This window comes from Salvia miltiorrhiza, chromosome 1 (assembly GCF_028751815.1).
Source record: "Salvia miltiorrhiza cultivar Shanhuang (shh) chromosome 1, IMPLAD_Smil_shh, whole genome shotgun sequence".
Lineage (NCBI taxonomy): Eukaryota > Viridiplantae > Streptophyta > Magnoliopsida > Lamiales > Lamiaceae > Salvia > Salvia miltiorrhiza.
This window is the reverse complement of record NC_080387.1, coordinates 76,033,577-76,048,390: the sequence shown is the minus strand read 5'-3', so window position 1 is coordinate 76,048,390 and position 14,814 is coordinate 76,033,577. Positions and strand designations below refer to the sequence as shown.

Sequence of the window (14,814 nt, the reverse complement as noted above, 5' to 3'; positions counted from 1 at the left end):
GAATAATTACTTAAGTGTTGGATTTAAATATTTATGCTGAATGTTTGTAAATACTTGTTTTGTTTAAATGGGCTGATTGTTGGAAATGACACATTTGATCCAAATTTGTACGTAATTTTCATGCAACTACCATTTACAAGTTTGATTTAACTTTTGGTTTTTTCCAACAATTAATTCTATATATTCTGGCATCCTTGTTCGAAGTTGTGAGTGAGATAAACTCGGATCAAAAGTCTACCAACGCAGTTATTTTGGATCAAAATTATTTCATTTTATAATTAAAAAAACTTAAAGATAATGGGAATTGAAAACTAAGCTAAATCCCTGAAATTTTACTTGAATTAATATTTTTTTGTTTCAAGAATGAATTAATCAATAACACAGAAAAGAAATAAAGTTAAAAAGAAAAAGAGAGGATAAAAAGCTTCAGCGGCTTAAAAATATAGCAAAAAAACAAGTGCGACTTTAGCTTGAAATTCATAGCTCAATAAGTAATGGGCAAAATAATCATTTCCTCCAAAAAAAAAATAAGGAAAAAGAAAAGATGCCTCGGAAGAGAAACCAGAGCGACGACGAAGAGGACGATACCTTCTTCTACCGCTACTCCTCCGCCGCCGCCGAGGCGACGCCGTCCACCGGCGCATCCAAATCCTCGCGCGGCGGCGGAAGCGGAGGGCTGGCGCCGTCGAAATCGACGGTGTACGTCAGCAACATCGACTACAACCTGACCAACTCCGACCTCCACACGATCTTCTCCACCTTCGGCAAGCTCGCCAAGGTCACGGTGCTCAAGGACCGCGCCACGCGCCAGAGCAAGGGCGTGGCGTTCGTCCTCTTCGTCCGCCGCGAGGACGCCGCCAGGGCGGCCAAGGAGATGGACGGGAAGATCCTCAACGGCCGAACCCTACGCGCCTCGATCGCCGCCGACAACGGGCGCGCGACGGAGTTCATTAAGAAGAAGGTGTACAAGGACAAGAGCAGGTGCTACGAGTGCGGCGAGGAGGGGCATTTGTCGTACGAGTGCCCGCGGAATTTTTTGGGGCCGAGGGAGCGGCCGCCGCCGCCGAAGAAGGGGAGGCGAGGCGGTAGCGGTGGAGGGGAGAGTAGGGGGAGGGATTTTGAAGGGGGGGAGGAGGAGGAGGAGGAGGAACGGGAAGATGAAGGTGAGCTGGAGATGGAGAATTGGGCGTCGGTGGTGGATGGAGGAGGGGCGGCGGAGGAGAGGCTGCTGAAGGTGGAGGATGGGAAGGGAGGAGTGAGAAAGGAGAGGAGAGAGAAGAAGAAGGGTTATTTTAGCGATGAGAGTGATGATGAGGATTGAGATTTCGGAAGGATAATGGATTTTATCTGCCAATTTTTGTAAAATCTGTTTTTAGTTTCATCCATACACACTTTATTCATCATGTTTGTTTTCAAATTTTCGAATTCACAAACTTATTCAACTTCATTAACGCATACTTACAAATTAACATTTACTAGGATCTATATTTTCTTATAAACAACAAAGTTAATTAGAGAACTAATAATAACATAAGAAGGTTGTATGCACAGACAAATATGCATCATTTCAAGAGTTAAAACACTGCAACACTACAACACTTGTGCAAATCCAAGTGCAGTAAACTATACATGAGTGAGAAGTGATGTTAAATTCTACCAAATATCAATTTGAGTCCCTTCCCTTCAACATCTATCTGAGCTGGTAAACTCCTGTCTCGCAACTGCAATGAGGCTATGCTCGTTCGAACAAAAACTGGTGCACGACCAAAATTGAGCAAGGCGTAGTGTCTGGGTTCAGATTGATATAAGATCACCATTCGTGAGCGATGTCTTTAGCTCTTCCAGCCCAGTGCTCTCAAACTAGCCGCCTTTAGTTCTTGATGCTTGCCCAGCCTGTCCAAGATGACACAGTAATATGTAAACAGATCATTAAAAGGGAACTTTGTTGTATGTTTCAAGAATATGATAAAGATTGATATATGCCACCTAATTTGTTAGCCACTTTCAAATTCTGAAGCAAAATGTGAAACACAAACTGTTAAGGTAAAAGGGCTGATAATCCGAGGCCGTTTTGGAAATGTTAAAACCTACTGTCTACTTCTGATTCAGCAAAACTTGTGATGACAAAGACATAAACAAGTTTTAAATTGGAAAGAATTTGAAAAGCTTACCCAAGATCAGATGGAAGCCTGAAACCGCCTATACGCACACGCTTCAGGGAATGAATCTGAAACAAGCACAGACAAATGAAGAAAGGCATGAAACATGACCCCTTTACTGGAAAGTGAGAGTAGTCAATATTTAGAATACAAATTCATAAGATGCCTGTGATTTAGGACTTTTTGGCTAAATTTTATCTAGAAAAAGGTCAGTGTTGATGAAGGTCAGAAACAATGTTCTTCAACTTGTCCTAAAGAGCACAAGTGTGGCGTTTAAACCTTGATCGGCTTTCTCGGAGAATAATTGAAGGACCAAAAGAAACATTATTATGATATTTCGAGTTTCTGAAGAGATAGGTTTTATGACATATTTGCTTTGCCTTTATTGCATGCAGCTCCAGGTATTGTTAAAAAATCAGTTGATGAATCAAGTAGAGGTAAGTATCATATGTTAAAGGCATGCTGCAATCCCCACAGTACCTGAAGTCCAGCATTTTTTACAAGTTCTCTCACTTCATGATTTCTTCCTTCGTGAACCTGCCTCATTAAGGAAACAATGAGGTGTAATATTCGTCTTGATTCAAACATCACAGAACATATACAATGCACAAATCCCTATTCAGATAACATGAAGCAATTTTAATACTTTCAAGCCAAACCATTTCAAACTGGCGTCCAGTCGCGAAGTCTAAGAAATCCATGCAGGGTTAAGAATACAAAGAAAGATCAAATGTAGAAGCTAGTGCAGATGACCTCAAAGACAAACAAAACCAAAATCTGTAATTTTCTATTAGTGCATTTACAAGATTGCTACCGCTTGATACATGCATTTCTATTTTATTAGTTTTATTCCTTAATTTTGTAAGAGATCCTCAGTTGGGCAGCATTTCATGTCCAGAAAGGAGCAAAAGTTTAGCAGGAAATTACAACAGACCTCCACCCCACTCAGCCCAGAAAGACAAAATATAAAGGCAACTGTTAAAATGTAGAGATTAGAAGACAGTATCACATACATTTATCAGATTGAAATACTATCTAAGAAAGAGAATTCCATCCAACAGACTGGTTGACTCTTTAAAAATGCAAAAGCAAAACGATTTGGCATATCACAATTTCATATGACGGAAATGACTAAAAAAGGCAACCTCGGCAACCAACTACGAACACTAAGTTCAACTATAAAGAAACTGAAGAAAAAAGAAGATGAATGCATAAGTTACAGCAGTACCACAATGCGAATCCGAGCTCTCGAAATATCTGGCTGTCGTGGTAGCAACTCCACCAGATCAGGGATACAATGGACACCTTCTACAACTGTTCCCTCGCCAATGGCAAGCAATTGCCGCTTACTGACCGCGCCACTAATAGTTGCAATGTATCTGCCACCAATAAAATTGGAAGTGCATTTGTTAAATAAACTATAAATAGACAAGCACGAGATCACGAACCACTTTACTAATGCTAAAGCCAAAATGAAAAGGCTTTCAAGAACATTTTGGTTAATGTAGAAAAATATCACGTGCACTATGAGTATGAGATGGAAAGAGTTGCAGTGAGAGTCGAGACTTTTAACAAGAAAATGAGACAACAACTATAAGTTCATCATAAAAGTTAACAAGATAAATAGATAGTAGATACAGTTCTAAAACAACAGAGTGGGGGAAGCAAGCCCTTACTCCTTGGATAAATTGGATGAAGGATGGGAAACCTTATTGGCAAACTCACCTAAAAATCATACAGAGAACTCATTATATGGAAAACAAATATATCAACTTGCAAATTTAAGAATAAAGCATACAATAGATCTATACCATCATTTGTCACTATAATTAACCCGGTTGTGTTAACATCAAGGCGGCCAACCGTAAAGAGTCTTGGCTTTGGTGTTCCAGGGTTCCTTTTATTCTGATACAAAGGCATCAGACATCTTAATTCAGCGACCGGGATCTTAAGAAAAAAGTAGTTGCACGCTGAGATAAATTCTGTGCAAAAGCAACTTTAGTAGTCTTCATACCCAAGTTTTCATAAAATCATCAAACAGAGAGAGTGCAGATTTCGTCTCTTTCTCTCCTGCTGAGCATATATATCTGCGATAATTGAAATTTTGTATGAACTCCAGTTCCGTTAAACATTGGGGCCAAGATTTAAGTGCCAAAAAATTAGAGATAGAGTTTATTAACAAACCCTTTTGGCTTGTTTAGGGCAAGATAGACCTTAGGAGGAAGCTTCTTTGCCAGACGGCTTCCATTAACATAAATAATATCCTGAGCAGGATCTACTCTAGTCTGGCCCCATCATCAAAGAATCAAGAAACGCAAAATGAGAAAAAAATGAGAATCATATAAACTTATAGTCATCTTAACTATCCATTCTTGGTATTACTGGCAGATGACAAAGTCCCACGATATATGCTAAATACCATTACATTGATATGACTCCTAAAACGACTGTAATGCCAACCTGGGGTGTGTTGCATACGGAGCCATTGACGGTCACCTTCCCTTGAAAAATTAGCTCCTCACAACTTCTCCTAGATGCCACTGTCAATCAAACCAAGTCACAAAATAGCACATGATACTGAACATCACTACACCCAATACACAAACCAATTAGATTTACAACTTTCCGTTTGAGGTTTCACGCAGATTATACTATGTCATCTCTGGTAGATTAGTCAACTAAGTAGGCAGAAAATGTAAGACTACAAAAACTAATCCTGTAAATCAACTAATCAAGCACCTGTGCCTCTTCCATCCCCAACTGTCTTCATTATATTACTTCCAGAAGTTAGGTATCTAAACAAAAAAAATAAGACTAGTATTTACCTCCTGCAGCCGCCAGCACTTTCGCGAGCCGCTGCGGAGGCTCCCGGAATCGCTCATTGTAAAACCTCCGAGCCGCCTTCGAGTACTTCGGCTCAGCTGTGGGAACCCCCGGCTTGGCTTTACCAACACTACTTCTATCATCTTTCTTCTTCTTTTTCTGCGTGCTCTCATGCGCGATGGCTCTGAGGAAACGCTCCGACGGCGTCGACTGGAGTTTGACATTGCCGTTCTCGTCACTGACAATCCAGGGGATGTAGACCGGGTCTGCGGGTTCCGATTCCGCGGAGGCTGAAGCGAGCGGCGAGGATTTCTGCAATTGCGGTTTATGTTTGGGCGGGGCGAATTTGATGTTGATGTCGGTGGATGAGAGAGAGGAGGTAATCACTGTTCGGAGGTGGCGGCGGGGGAGGATGATGGAGGTTCTAGAGAGATGGAGCGTTGAGAACGCGGTCGCTGCCGCTGCTATCGCCGCCATTTCGCGGTGGTAGATGGCGGATTGAAATCAGTCTCGCTGTTCAGTGACTTTAAAGATAAAATTCGTAATTTATTTATACATTTCCGTTGGCCGTTACTATTAAAAAAAAAAAGAATCTTAGAGTTTGTAATTTTCATTTCTCCAAATTAAAATTTGATAAAATTTGGATAATTTATAGGTAAAATTTTATACGAAAAGATTAAGGAAAGAATGAAGAATTTGTAACATTACTTTTTTCGTTTAGTTCTTTTAATTAAATAATTATCCTAATTTGGAAATTCCCCTTCCCACCTTTTTTTCGGATCTTTGTTTCCCAAATCAATACACGCAATTCTCTCTCACCTCGCCTCATACGTTTTTTTCTCTCTCATGTCGTTGATTTCCAGATTTTCATTTGGCTTTCTCAATTTTCAGCCCATCTCATTTGAGGTACTTGTCTTTACTTTCTGCTTTTATTACAGCAACAACAATAAAAGAATGCTCCGCGACTCTGATCCTTGTTCTATTCAATGTTGTAATTTGACGCTAATTAATGCCGGTTTTCTTGTTTGCTATTATTTTGTCTTTGCCAATTTCCAGGTGCAGAATTTGTATGCAAATTGGTTTGGTTACGATTATGTAGGAAATGTTGAAAATGAGAATGAAATTGATGAGGAAATGTAAAAGAAGGAGAAAATGGGTCTGAATTGGGGAAAACATAGTAGTTGATTAGTGTTGCAGGTACTGGTTTTGTGATTCTGTATCTTTGATTGCTTGTGATTTTTTATTTGGGGTAAAGAAATAAAAAGAGGCAAGATGTTTAACAAAATAATGAAAAGGGGGAAAAAGTCCTCAAAGGAATCAATTGAGGCACCAGTTCCCGCACCAGCACCTCCACCGTCTAATGTGACAGTCAATCATGCATCACGGACGAACGTGACGCCGAAGCCAACGGCTGGTCCCGTCGTCCCACCGAGGCCGGCCACGGTGGAGGTGTTGCCAAATTTGAAGGATACCCCATTAAATGAGAAACATGGGGTGTTCATCAGGAAGGTCCATGTGTGCTGTTTTTTCTTTGATTTTGTGGATACAATGAAGTCTGCGCGAGAGAAGGAGATCAAGAGGCAGACCCTCGCGGAGCTTATTGATATTGTGCAGACGGGATCGTGTAAAATGAATGAGATAATGCAAGATGAGATGGTCAAGATGATAGCCTTGAATATATTCCGGAGCTTGCCACCTGCAGCGCACGAGGCTACTGGTGGACCGGGTGGAGATCCTGAAGAGGACGAGATGTATATGGAACCAGCCTGGCCTCACTTGCAACTAGTTTATGAGTTGCTTTTGAGATATGTGGTGTCATCTGATACAGACACCAAGATTGCCAAGAGATACCTTGATCACTCGTTTGTGTTAAAATTGCTCGATCTGTTTGATTGTGAGGACATAAGAGAGAGGGAGTACTTGAAGACTATTCTTCATCGGATATATGGGAGGTTCATGGTTCATCGGCCCTATATAAGGACTGCAATGAACAACATCTTGTATCGGTTTATATTTGAGACAGAGAGGTATGGTGGGGTTAATGAGTTATTGGAGATTTTTGCAAGTATTATCAATGGGTTTGCAGTGCCAATGAAAGAAGAGCATAAGTTGTTTCTTGTACGAGCACTTATTCCATTACACAAACCTAAATGTGTTGCTTCCTACCATCATCAGTTGGCCTATTGTATGACACTATTTGTCGAGAAAGATTACAGGTTGGCTGATATCGTTATTAGGGGTTTGCTGAAGTGTTGGCCTATCTCAAACTGTGGCAAAGAGGTTCTGTTTCTTGGGGAATTAGAAGAAATTTTGGAGGTCACCCAAACTTTAGAGTTCCAGCGCTGCATGGTTCCTTTGTTTAAGCAAATAGGACGAAGCATCAGAAGCCCTCATTTCCAGGTTCCAGAACGCCCATTAATTTGTACATTCCATAATTTATGCAGGCCTATGATAAGAGAACATGTCATTGAGCTTCATATACGTGCATGCGTGCCCACGATATGCCTTTTTCTTGACCTTGTTTTGAACATGCCTAATATTGCTAGTTTAGGGTACATAACTTTGTTTGTTTACCCCTGTTTTGGATGTGGCCAAAGTGGTGTTGTGTCCTTCCATTCTTTGTCAATGTTGTTGTGGAGCATCTCATCATTGTATATACATTGTTTAGCCTGAATATTTGGTTTAGTGTGTGCTCTTCGGAGGAGAGTATGCAAACAAAATACGCGTTCAGATCATGTATTTGAAGCTTACTATTTCTTCATATATGCTAAGATGTGTGTTCTATGAATCATGTTTCCTTATCAAATCTCTGTTTACTACGGAAACGTTGTTATATTTCATAGTAGTATTTTTTTTATAGAAATTCTTGTTGCTGGTTGATCGTCTAGATTGCCCCCTTTCTGTGGTACAGGTGGCTGAACGAGCTCTTTTTTGGTGGAACAATGAACACATAGTAGGCTTGATAGCAGAAAATCGACACGTTATTTTGCCAATCATTTTCGATCCACTGGAGAAGAATATACAATATCATTGGAACCAGGCAATCAACGGCTTGAGCTGCAATGTTCGAAGGATGTTCGTGGAGATGGACAGTGAGCTATATGAGCGATGCCAGAGACAGTATGAGAAAAAGGAGGCAATGGCAAGAGAGTTGGAAGAGAAACGCATCACGACTTGGAAAAGACTGGAAGAGGTAGCTGCTGAGGTTGCGTAAGGAGACGACAAGGTTCTCATTTAGTGATCTTTTAAAATATATTTTCAAGAATATTGATGGCTTCTGGATTGGGCAAAGCTCTGCTTGGGAGATGTAGAGTTTCGGCGAATTCCTTCCCCTGGTTGCTTGCTAAGAGCTGAAAAGAAAGGGAAAATATCAGAAGAAAGGAGGTACGACTACTGCTGAATTGTGTTTCCCACATCAAATTTTTTCGTTATACACTTTTTAACTTTTTCATTTCTTTATCCTAATAATGGCCAACTATTTGCATCATAGAATATTTATGGTGGAAAATCAAGTAGTTGAACAGAAAAATCCAAGGATGAGGCTGTTGTTGCAAGAGCTTTGTAAATTATCATTCATCTATTCTTTGATGATTTGATTATAGAAATATACAAAATGATTCATCTCCATCTAAATTTGAAGTTCTCTGATATGTGCTGATCTTGTCTGGTTTCTAATATGAAGTGAATTTCATCATAAATTGATCTGAAATGGAAAGCAACTGATGATGATGGCTATATCACCTTCATGAAATCTCATGTTGCTTACTTGAGCAGTGCCCAATTTTTTTTTATTTCTAATAATGTTTTTGTTTAATTGAAATCAATCATTAATGAGGTAACAAAAAAAGTTTAATCAGAAAAATTAACAGTAACGAATCAAACTTTTCAGCTTAGTGTTCATAGTGTAAACTTTTCTTGCTTAGAAGACTTTTCTGCACTAAGAAAGTGATATATTCTTTAAATTCCAATGCCAATACATATACATATTAATAATGCCTTTTCTTTGAAAATACCATCAACTTTTCCTCATCACAATGTTATTTTCACTTGTGAAACATTGATTATGGTAGGTAGTATTTGTAATTTTGTATGTACATAGTGGGGATATTTTTATTTGAATTCTAAAACTTCTTCATTAATCTCCTCTCTTTTTTTTTCCTTTGTATAACATTTGCCAAATTTGTTCAATTTTTCTATAGCTATAGTGAGAGTGATGATAGTGAAGCACCACAATTGGTGATGGTATACAAAACTAAAATAATTATAAGAGATAATAAGATAGTGGTGGGTGGCCGAGATAATTGAGTTGGTGGCGCGCCGCTCCCAAATATCATACTATAGGTGTCGCCATCACCATAGCCGCTGCCGCTGCCGTCGGGCCCACCACCGCCGTCACTGGTTGCGCCGGTAGCCCTGCCCCCTCCCCCATATGATATGCTAAAACCATTGTCCCTACAATAAATTCACCAAATTTAATTAATTTAATTTTTGCGTAGGTGTCCAAACTCCAAATTGACAACCTTCAATAATGCATGTCATTTATACAAATGAGGCCCATGCAATCTATGTGGTATCTATTAGATTGTCGGTTATATATATATGTTTTAAATTGTGTGCGTAATTTAATAAATGATGCATCTCAACATATCAAGCATATTAATTTCGGGGAATTTCTTGAATAGTTATTTGTTTCTTGAATAGTTTCGTATAAATAAATTATGTTATGATAGTATGAATACTAGTATATGACATCGTTCAACCTAATCAAATATAACATCTCAAATATCGCAATATTAGTCACTTTTCCATCCAAAAAAGTGCAATTGATTATATGAATTATGGGCCCTCCTAGTAATTTGATTGCCTCACATGCAGAAATAGGTAGCTATTAGAAAAATAAATTAGGAATTGAAATATAAGAAAAGGACCACCACAAGTGGGACCCACGTAACGGGAAATAGCATGTGGAACATAGTTTATTTGGACAAATTTTCCTCCCGTCACCGATCAAATATTTCAATTTCTTTCATATAAATCAAATATTTCAATTTATTATGTAGACTTTTTGTCATCAAATTTCAAGAACGACTCTAGATGCTAGATTCGATGTACTCCCTCCGTCCGCCAAAAGTATACCATTTTTACTAAATCGGGCGTCCGCAAAGAGTATGCCACTTTCCTTTTATGGAAATGGTCCCACCATCCACTTTAATCTTTTATCCTTACAAACACTCTTTATTTACAAAAAAACCACCTCAAATTCAATCTCAACCACACATCTCATAAAGTGGTGGGACCCTTTCTCCACTACATCAAAATTATCACCAATTTTATTAAATACCGTGCCCAGCCAAAGTGGTACACTTTTGGCGGACGGAGGGAGTATATGTTTTGTATAGTGATAAAAATTTATGTGTATATATCAATAATTACAAACTAAATATTGTATACAATGTCAAACATTAACGTCCCACTCCTCATTCGAGAATCATAATATAAGTTTAGTGATAATTTTGGCATTTCGATATGTGGTTAGATGTGGACGTTAGCTTCAATATCTCTATGTCGTTACTCTTAGATCCAAATGTAGTATTAAATAACAAGCACATGTTTAGATTGTGAGGTTATTGTGTAGTTGTAAAGCAATTCAAGATTAAAGTGAACTACTTCAATAGACCAAACGAGAAATATAATGGATTTTTTTTTAAAGAATGGATATAGGCTTTTCTATAGAAAAATGGGGCAAAATGGTCATATTCCCTCTTCAAGAATATTGATAAACCAAGTAAATATATATGAAAGAAAACTTGGTAGAGAAGTGGGCCCAAGAAAAGAGCCAAATTTTGGGCCGGGCCCACAAACCCAAAAAGTCCAACTAAAGGAGCCCACCATTGGCTGGAAAGCATGAATCATGGCATCTAAGTAAATAACCTCTATCCTCGCTAAAAATACCCATACACAAACTTGGGATGGCCTACATTATCCAAAGGACCAAAAGTAGAGAGAGAGAGAGGTAGAATGGACGATAGATGCTACTACGCTTGATGAAATAACGGAGTTTTCCGATGACATTTGCATAGAAATTGTGTCATGAATAATAAATGATATACATGTCATAGCTATACAAAGTATAGTGCCTAATATTCCGAACATAGAAAGTATTGGTTATCAAAAAAAGAAAAAAGAAAAAAGAAGAGTGTACCCTCATTGTGGATATACCAAACATCTCTCTAAACTTTAAAGAAAGACTACTTTGATAAAATTTGCTAAAAGAAGAAAAGCCCTCAAAGGTAACTTGGAAAATGTAAGGTTCTCTGGTCACCTAGATTCTTGAGGGGCGTCGCCTTTTATTTTATAAGCATCGCGTTTTAATAGCTCCATTCCGTATGTGCTTTTGAGAGTCAGTGTTATTAGGGAATGGCTATGTGAAATGTAATGAATGGTGAAGATATATTGGAGCCATTTTTGGTACAACGGAGCGTATTGAGTGTGTCTAATATCTATGTGTTTTGTGCGTGAATGAGGGCAAATACGTCAATTAATGTGAGGGGAACCTTGATGTAGCACTCATAAGAGTAAGGATGGTGAAAAAGGTGGCTACAAAAGCACCCTAAAAGCCACCTAGTAGACAAAAAAGAGCTCCACCTTATGATGTGAAAAGACAAGAATACCCTTGACGCGCTATGACTTAGGTTAAACTCTAATGCACATGTAAAAAACATCACTAGCATATGACTCTTTGTCACAATAATCATATTATGGTTGAATTATCATAAGCTAATATAAAGGAAGAGTGTGTTGTGTGTGTGTACCTTTGGCCACCAATAACACCGGCATTCATGGTGAGTTGGTCGATGAGGGCAGCAGACTTTGCCTCGACGCTTGTCGCCTTAGCATACTGCATGCTGACCCCTGCACCGGATGGCACAAAGAAGGCGCCATTCACCAAAATGTCCCCATCCGTCCTCCAGTTCCACCCGGCCCACTCATCCTCGTCCGTGTCTACACGCTTTGTTACCTATCCAACCAATTTAAAAACTTCAGTAAAACTTGATCTATTCTGTGATTAAAATTACATGGTGATAGTGACACTTGAAAAAGCTTTTCATAAAGAAATGGTCCTACAAAAAAAAAGAAGAAAAAAGCTCAAGAAATCTCATATATTGCAAGTTGAGGAAAAAGCACAGAGAAGAATCAAAGAATCTATCACTGGTCCTCACTTTAGTGAATAGCTCATATCACCATCAATTTCCCTAGAAAAAAGGCTACATCTCATCTTCTCATTAGATTGATCAAATTCAAACTCTAATCTTTTAAAAATTAACTCTACTTTCTACTTAGCTGATCTCACAATCCCAACCTCAATTTCCATGTGACCTGGTCCCCTCGGCCTCATGAGTTTCATCACATAAATTGTACAATGAATTTGATCATTTTCTACCTCAAATTATGCAAAAAAATGGATTGAGATTGTTACCTCCTTTGCATTAGGATCAGCTGGTGCCATATACCGATTTCCTTGACTATTAATGGTGGGACTAGCACTTCCTCCGATTGCATACATTTGCCATTCCGTGAAATCATTGTTCACTACATGAATGTATCCTCTCCTGCACCTCGGCATCCTCTGCACAAGCTTCTCCCCAAAGTGATTGAACGCTATAGTCACCTAAATCAACCATCACCATTAGAATGACAAACACAACGAGCATGAAAAGATCACGGTCGAGCTAGAGATGAATACCTGCATCCCTGAATCAGCCAAGTGATTGTCATTGTGGCCAAGCAGCATAACCTCATCATGGTGGGAGAAATAGCTGTTAGAAATGGTTATGGCAGTTGATCCCATGATGGCATCAATCAAGCCATCTGTGCAATGTGACAGAGCACAATGATCAATCCAAATGTTCCTCGATGAAAAGATGGATATCCCATCCCCATCCGACTTCCCCCTCCAACCGGCGTGTGAAGGGCTCGACCTCACAATCGTGTTCCCCGATGGCACGCAGTTGTATATGTGCACATTGTGGATGATCACATTGCTGACATATTGGAGGGTTATGCAGCCGTTCCCAGTGATGTGCACGTTGGCCCCGCGGCCATCCACGGTCTTGTAGCTGTTGAAGATGAGCTCGTGCTTGAGCTTGATCACCATGCTTGATTGGAAGATGATCCAGAGGGGCTCGTCTTGGATGACCGCGTGGCGGAGGGTGCCCGGGATAGGGTTCTCCGCGTCGCGGTCAGAGGAGTCCGTTACAACGTAGTAACGGCCTCCCATCCCCCCCTTTGCGCCACGGCCAAAGCCAATGGCGCAGTCGGCTAGGCGCTGTCGGTTGGAGCCCCAATTGGGGTCGCAGCGCCAGCAGTCGTCGATGGGGTTTCCGGTGAGGCATTGGGCAATGCCGGTTGGGATTGGGGCGGAGAGGAGCTCATGCCTTCTTGAAAATGAGGCATTAACACTCCTGCAATACAAGAAGAGTAGCAAAGATTGAAGAAATGTGCTTTTTACAAATTTTGGAAACTTCAAAGCTGAGAAAATGAGTAAAAGTAAATGAGGAAAAGCAGAGGTAAATAGCTAGACTAGACCCACATGAGATATTTAATGTCAGAAAACACACACACAACACACAATGACTGAACGGGGGAAGAACACATGGTAGATAAAAGGGCAATGTCAGAAATCCAAAATTAGGGCGAATTCCAGATAAAGGTACAATTACAATGATCAAAATTAAATTTACTGAACACCATTAACTTCATGAACAATGTTAACAGCAAAAAGAAACAAAGAACATCTCAAAACACATTTGCATAACAAAAAAAACAGAGACATGAATGTTGAGAGACAGCAGCAAAAAATGCCAGATGAAGAGTTCTTGAACTGAATGCTAAATCCCATCAAAATCAAGAAAAACCCAGCTCCTAAAAACTCCAGAAGATGAAAGCCCAGATAAAAAGTTCCAATTTTGAGCAGAACCCAGGTGGGGGCTCAGTGCCTCTCCATCAATGCACACAACAACGTGTATCTATCTACGTATATACCTCTGCACATGCTGGACAACAGCTTCAGGGTCAGGGTGTTGATGGGGGAGAGAGAGATTGTAGGATGAGATAAATGAAGAGAGAGAGAGGAAGAAGATGCAAAACAAGAGAATGCAGAATTGAGGAAGCATTCTTTGTCAGAAATTAAAGAATGGAGGGAGGGAGAGAGGAAGAGTATATGATGTGTTATTGGGTTTCTTGTGAAAGAGACTCTCCAAGGAAGAGATTTCTTGCTTCCTTAGATAGGGAATTTGGGAAATTGTGTCATCATTTATATAAATAAAAATCAATGTGTTTATCATCTATAATGATGCAGGGTATCATTTTTTATTTTTTGAAATAGTGTAGTGGAAATTGTGGAGATTTTTGAAATGAAATATTTGTTGCTTTCTTGGTGGGGTTTTTGGAGGTGCTATTATCCTTTAATTCTTTTCTAGGAAAAATTGGATTTTGCATTGCCTTCAAGAAAGTATTTGAGCAGTTTTAACCTTGAAGAAATTAGCAGTTGGACACTTTAAACCCTCAAAGACAAGAAATAGGCAAGTCTTGGAGAATAAATTGTTTGGTACTTATATTCTCTTTCAATATTAAATATTTGAATTTGGCTTTGCATTATTGGTGAATTATTTATATTGAAACTCTTCACTTGTTTGGCGCATAAGAAAGAAAGAGGAATTAGAAAGATTATTTGTTAGTATTTATCTTTTTCTTTGCTTGCAGAAGGCACTTCACATTCTTATCTTGCTTGCCATGCCGAGGGAGATTTTTAATTTCATTTATTATTTTATTG

The 14,814-nt window shown here is 39.3% G+C and overlaps 4 protein-coding genes across 6 annotated transcripts; 2 read left to right on the top strand and 2 right to left on the bottom strand.

Annotated features, from left to right (window-relative positions):
* Nucleotides 1–45: 45 nt before the first annotated feature.
* LOC131006311 (U11/U12 small nuclear ribonucleoprotein 31 kDa protein-like) lies at nucleotides 46–1,447 on the top strand. Its single transcript, XM_057933505.1, has one exon. The coding sequence runs from the start codon at nucleotides 545–547 to the stop codon at nucleotides 1,319–1,321; it is 777 nt and encodes a 258-aa protein (XP_057789488.1). The 5' UTR covers nucleotides 46–544; the 3' UTR covers nucleotides 1,322–1,447.
* Nucleotides 1,448–1,487: 40 nt separating this feature from the next.
* Nucleotides 1,488–5,728, bottom strand: LOC131006310 (putative ribosomal large subunit pseudouridine synthase SVR1, chloroplastic). 2 transcript variants are annotated; one of them, XM_057933503.1, is made up of 10 exons: nucleotides 4,985–5,574; nucleotides 4,620–4,699; nucleotides 4,344–4,444; nucleotides 4,174–4,246; nucleotides 3,971–4,064; nucleotides 3,836–3,884; nucleotides 3,388–3,538; nucleotides 2,640–2,696; nucleotides 2,172–2,227; nucleotides 1,488–1,893 (listed from the first exon to the last, which is right to left on the bottom strand). In XM_057933503.1, exons 1-10 carry the CDS (start codon nucleotides 5,457–5,459, stop codon nucleotides 1,833–1,835), a joined length of 1,197 nt encoding a protein of 398 aa, XP_057789486.1. In that variant the 5' UTR covers nucleotides 5,460–5,574; the 3' UTR covers nucleotides 1,488–1,832. The 2 variants fall into 2 exon arrangements, with proteins under 2 accessions (XP_057789486.1, XP_057789487.1); XM_057933504.1 differs by lacking the exon at nucleotides 1,488–1,893 and having other exon boundaries at nucleotides 2,168–2,227; nucleotides 4,985–5,728.
* Nucleotides 5,729–5,750: 22 nt separating this feature from the next.
* LOC131006309 (serine/threonine protein phosphatase 2A 57 kDa regulatory subunit B' beta isoform-like) lies at nucleotides 5,751–8,615 on the top strand. Of its 2 annotated transcripts, XR_009095451.1 has the most exons (4): nucleotides 5,751–5,888; nucleotides 6,039–7,382; nucleotides 7,894–8,366; nucleotides 8,473–8,615. XR_009095451.1 is itself a non-coding variant. In XM_057933502.1 (3 exons), the coding sequence occupies exons 2-3, from the start codon at nucleotides 6,255–6,257 to the stop codon at nucleotides 8,194–8,196; spliced, it is 1,431 nt and encodes a 476-aa protein (XP_057789485.1). In that variant the 5' UTR covers nucleotides 5,751–5,888; nucleotides 6,039–6,254; the 3' UTR covers nucleotides 8,197–8,615. The 2 variants fall into 2 exon arrangements, 1 of the variants encoding a protein (XP_057789485.1); XM_057933502.1 differs by having other exon boundaries at nucleotides 7,894–8,615.
* A 474-nt stretch (nucleotides 8,616–9,089) lies between these two features.
* Nucleotides 9,090–14,417, bottom strand: LOC131006308 (probable pectate lyase 5). The gene is made up of 5 exons (XM_057933501.1): nucleotides 14,025–14,417; nucleotides 12,727–13,444; nucleotides 12,460–12,651; nucleotides 11,795–12,000; nucleotides 9,090–9,434 (listed from the first exon to the last, which is right to left on the bottom strand). Exons 1-5 carry the CDS (start codon nucleotides 14,153–14,155, stop codon nucleotides 9,182–9,184), a joined length of 1,500 nt encoding a protein of 499 aa, XP_057789484.1. The 5' UTR covers nucleotides 14,156–14,417; the 3' UTR covers nucleotides 9,090–9,181.
* Nucleotides 14,418–14,814: the final 397 nt, after the last annotated feature.

What these genes read in the sequence shown, in the direction of transcription:
- LOC131006309 (XM_057933502.1), top strand. Translation starts at nt 6,255, where the DNA reads ATGTTTAACAAAATAATGAAAAGGGGGAAAAAGTCCTCAAAGGAATCA. An exon ending in TCAGAAGCCCTCATTTCCAG is followed by an intron (nt 7,383 to 7,893) that starts GTTCCAGAACGC and finishes TCTGTGGTACAG; the next exon opens with GTGGCTGAACGAGCTCTTTT.
- LOC131006311 (XM_057933505.1), top strand. Translation starts at nt 545, where the DNA reads ATGCCTCGGAAGAGAAACCAGAGCGACGACGAAGAGGACGATACCTTC.
- LOC131006308 (XM_057933501.1), bottom strand. Translation starts at nt 14,155, where the DNA reads ATGCTTCCTCAATTCTGCATTCTCTTGTTTTGCATCTTCTTCCTCTCT. An exon ending in GTTGTCCAGCATGTGCAGAG is followed by an intron (nt 13,445 to 14,024) that starts GTATATACGTAG and finishes CTTGTATTGCAG; the next exon opens with GAGTGTTAATGCCTCATTTT. An exon ending in GGTGTTATTGGTGGCCAAAG is followed by an intron (nt 9,435 to 11,794) that starts GTACACACACAC and finishes AATTTATTGTAG; the next exon opens with GGACAATGGTTTTAGCATAT.
- LOC131006310 (XM_057933503.1), bottom strand. Translation starts at nt 5,459, where the DNA reads ATGGCGGCGATAGCAGCGGCAGCGACCGCGTTCTCAACGCTCCATCTC. An exon ending in AATTATAGTGACAAATGATG is followed by an intron (nt 3,885 to 3,970) that starts GTATAGATCTAT and finishes TATGATTTTTAG; the next exon opens with GTGAGTTTGCCAATAAGGTT. An exon ending in TCATCCAATTTATCCAAGGA is followed by an intron (nt 3,539 to 3,835) that starts GTAAGGGCTTGC and finishes TATTGGTGGCAG; the next exon opens with ATACATTGCAACTATTAGTG.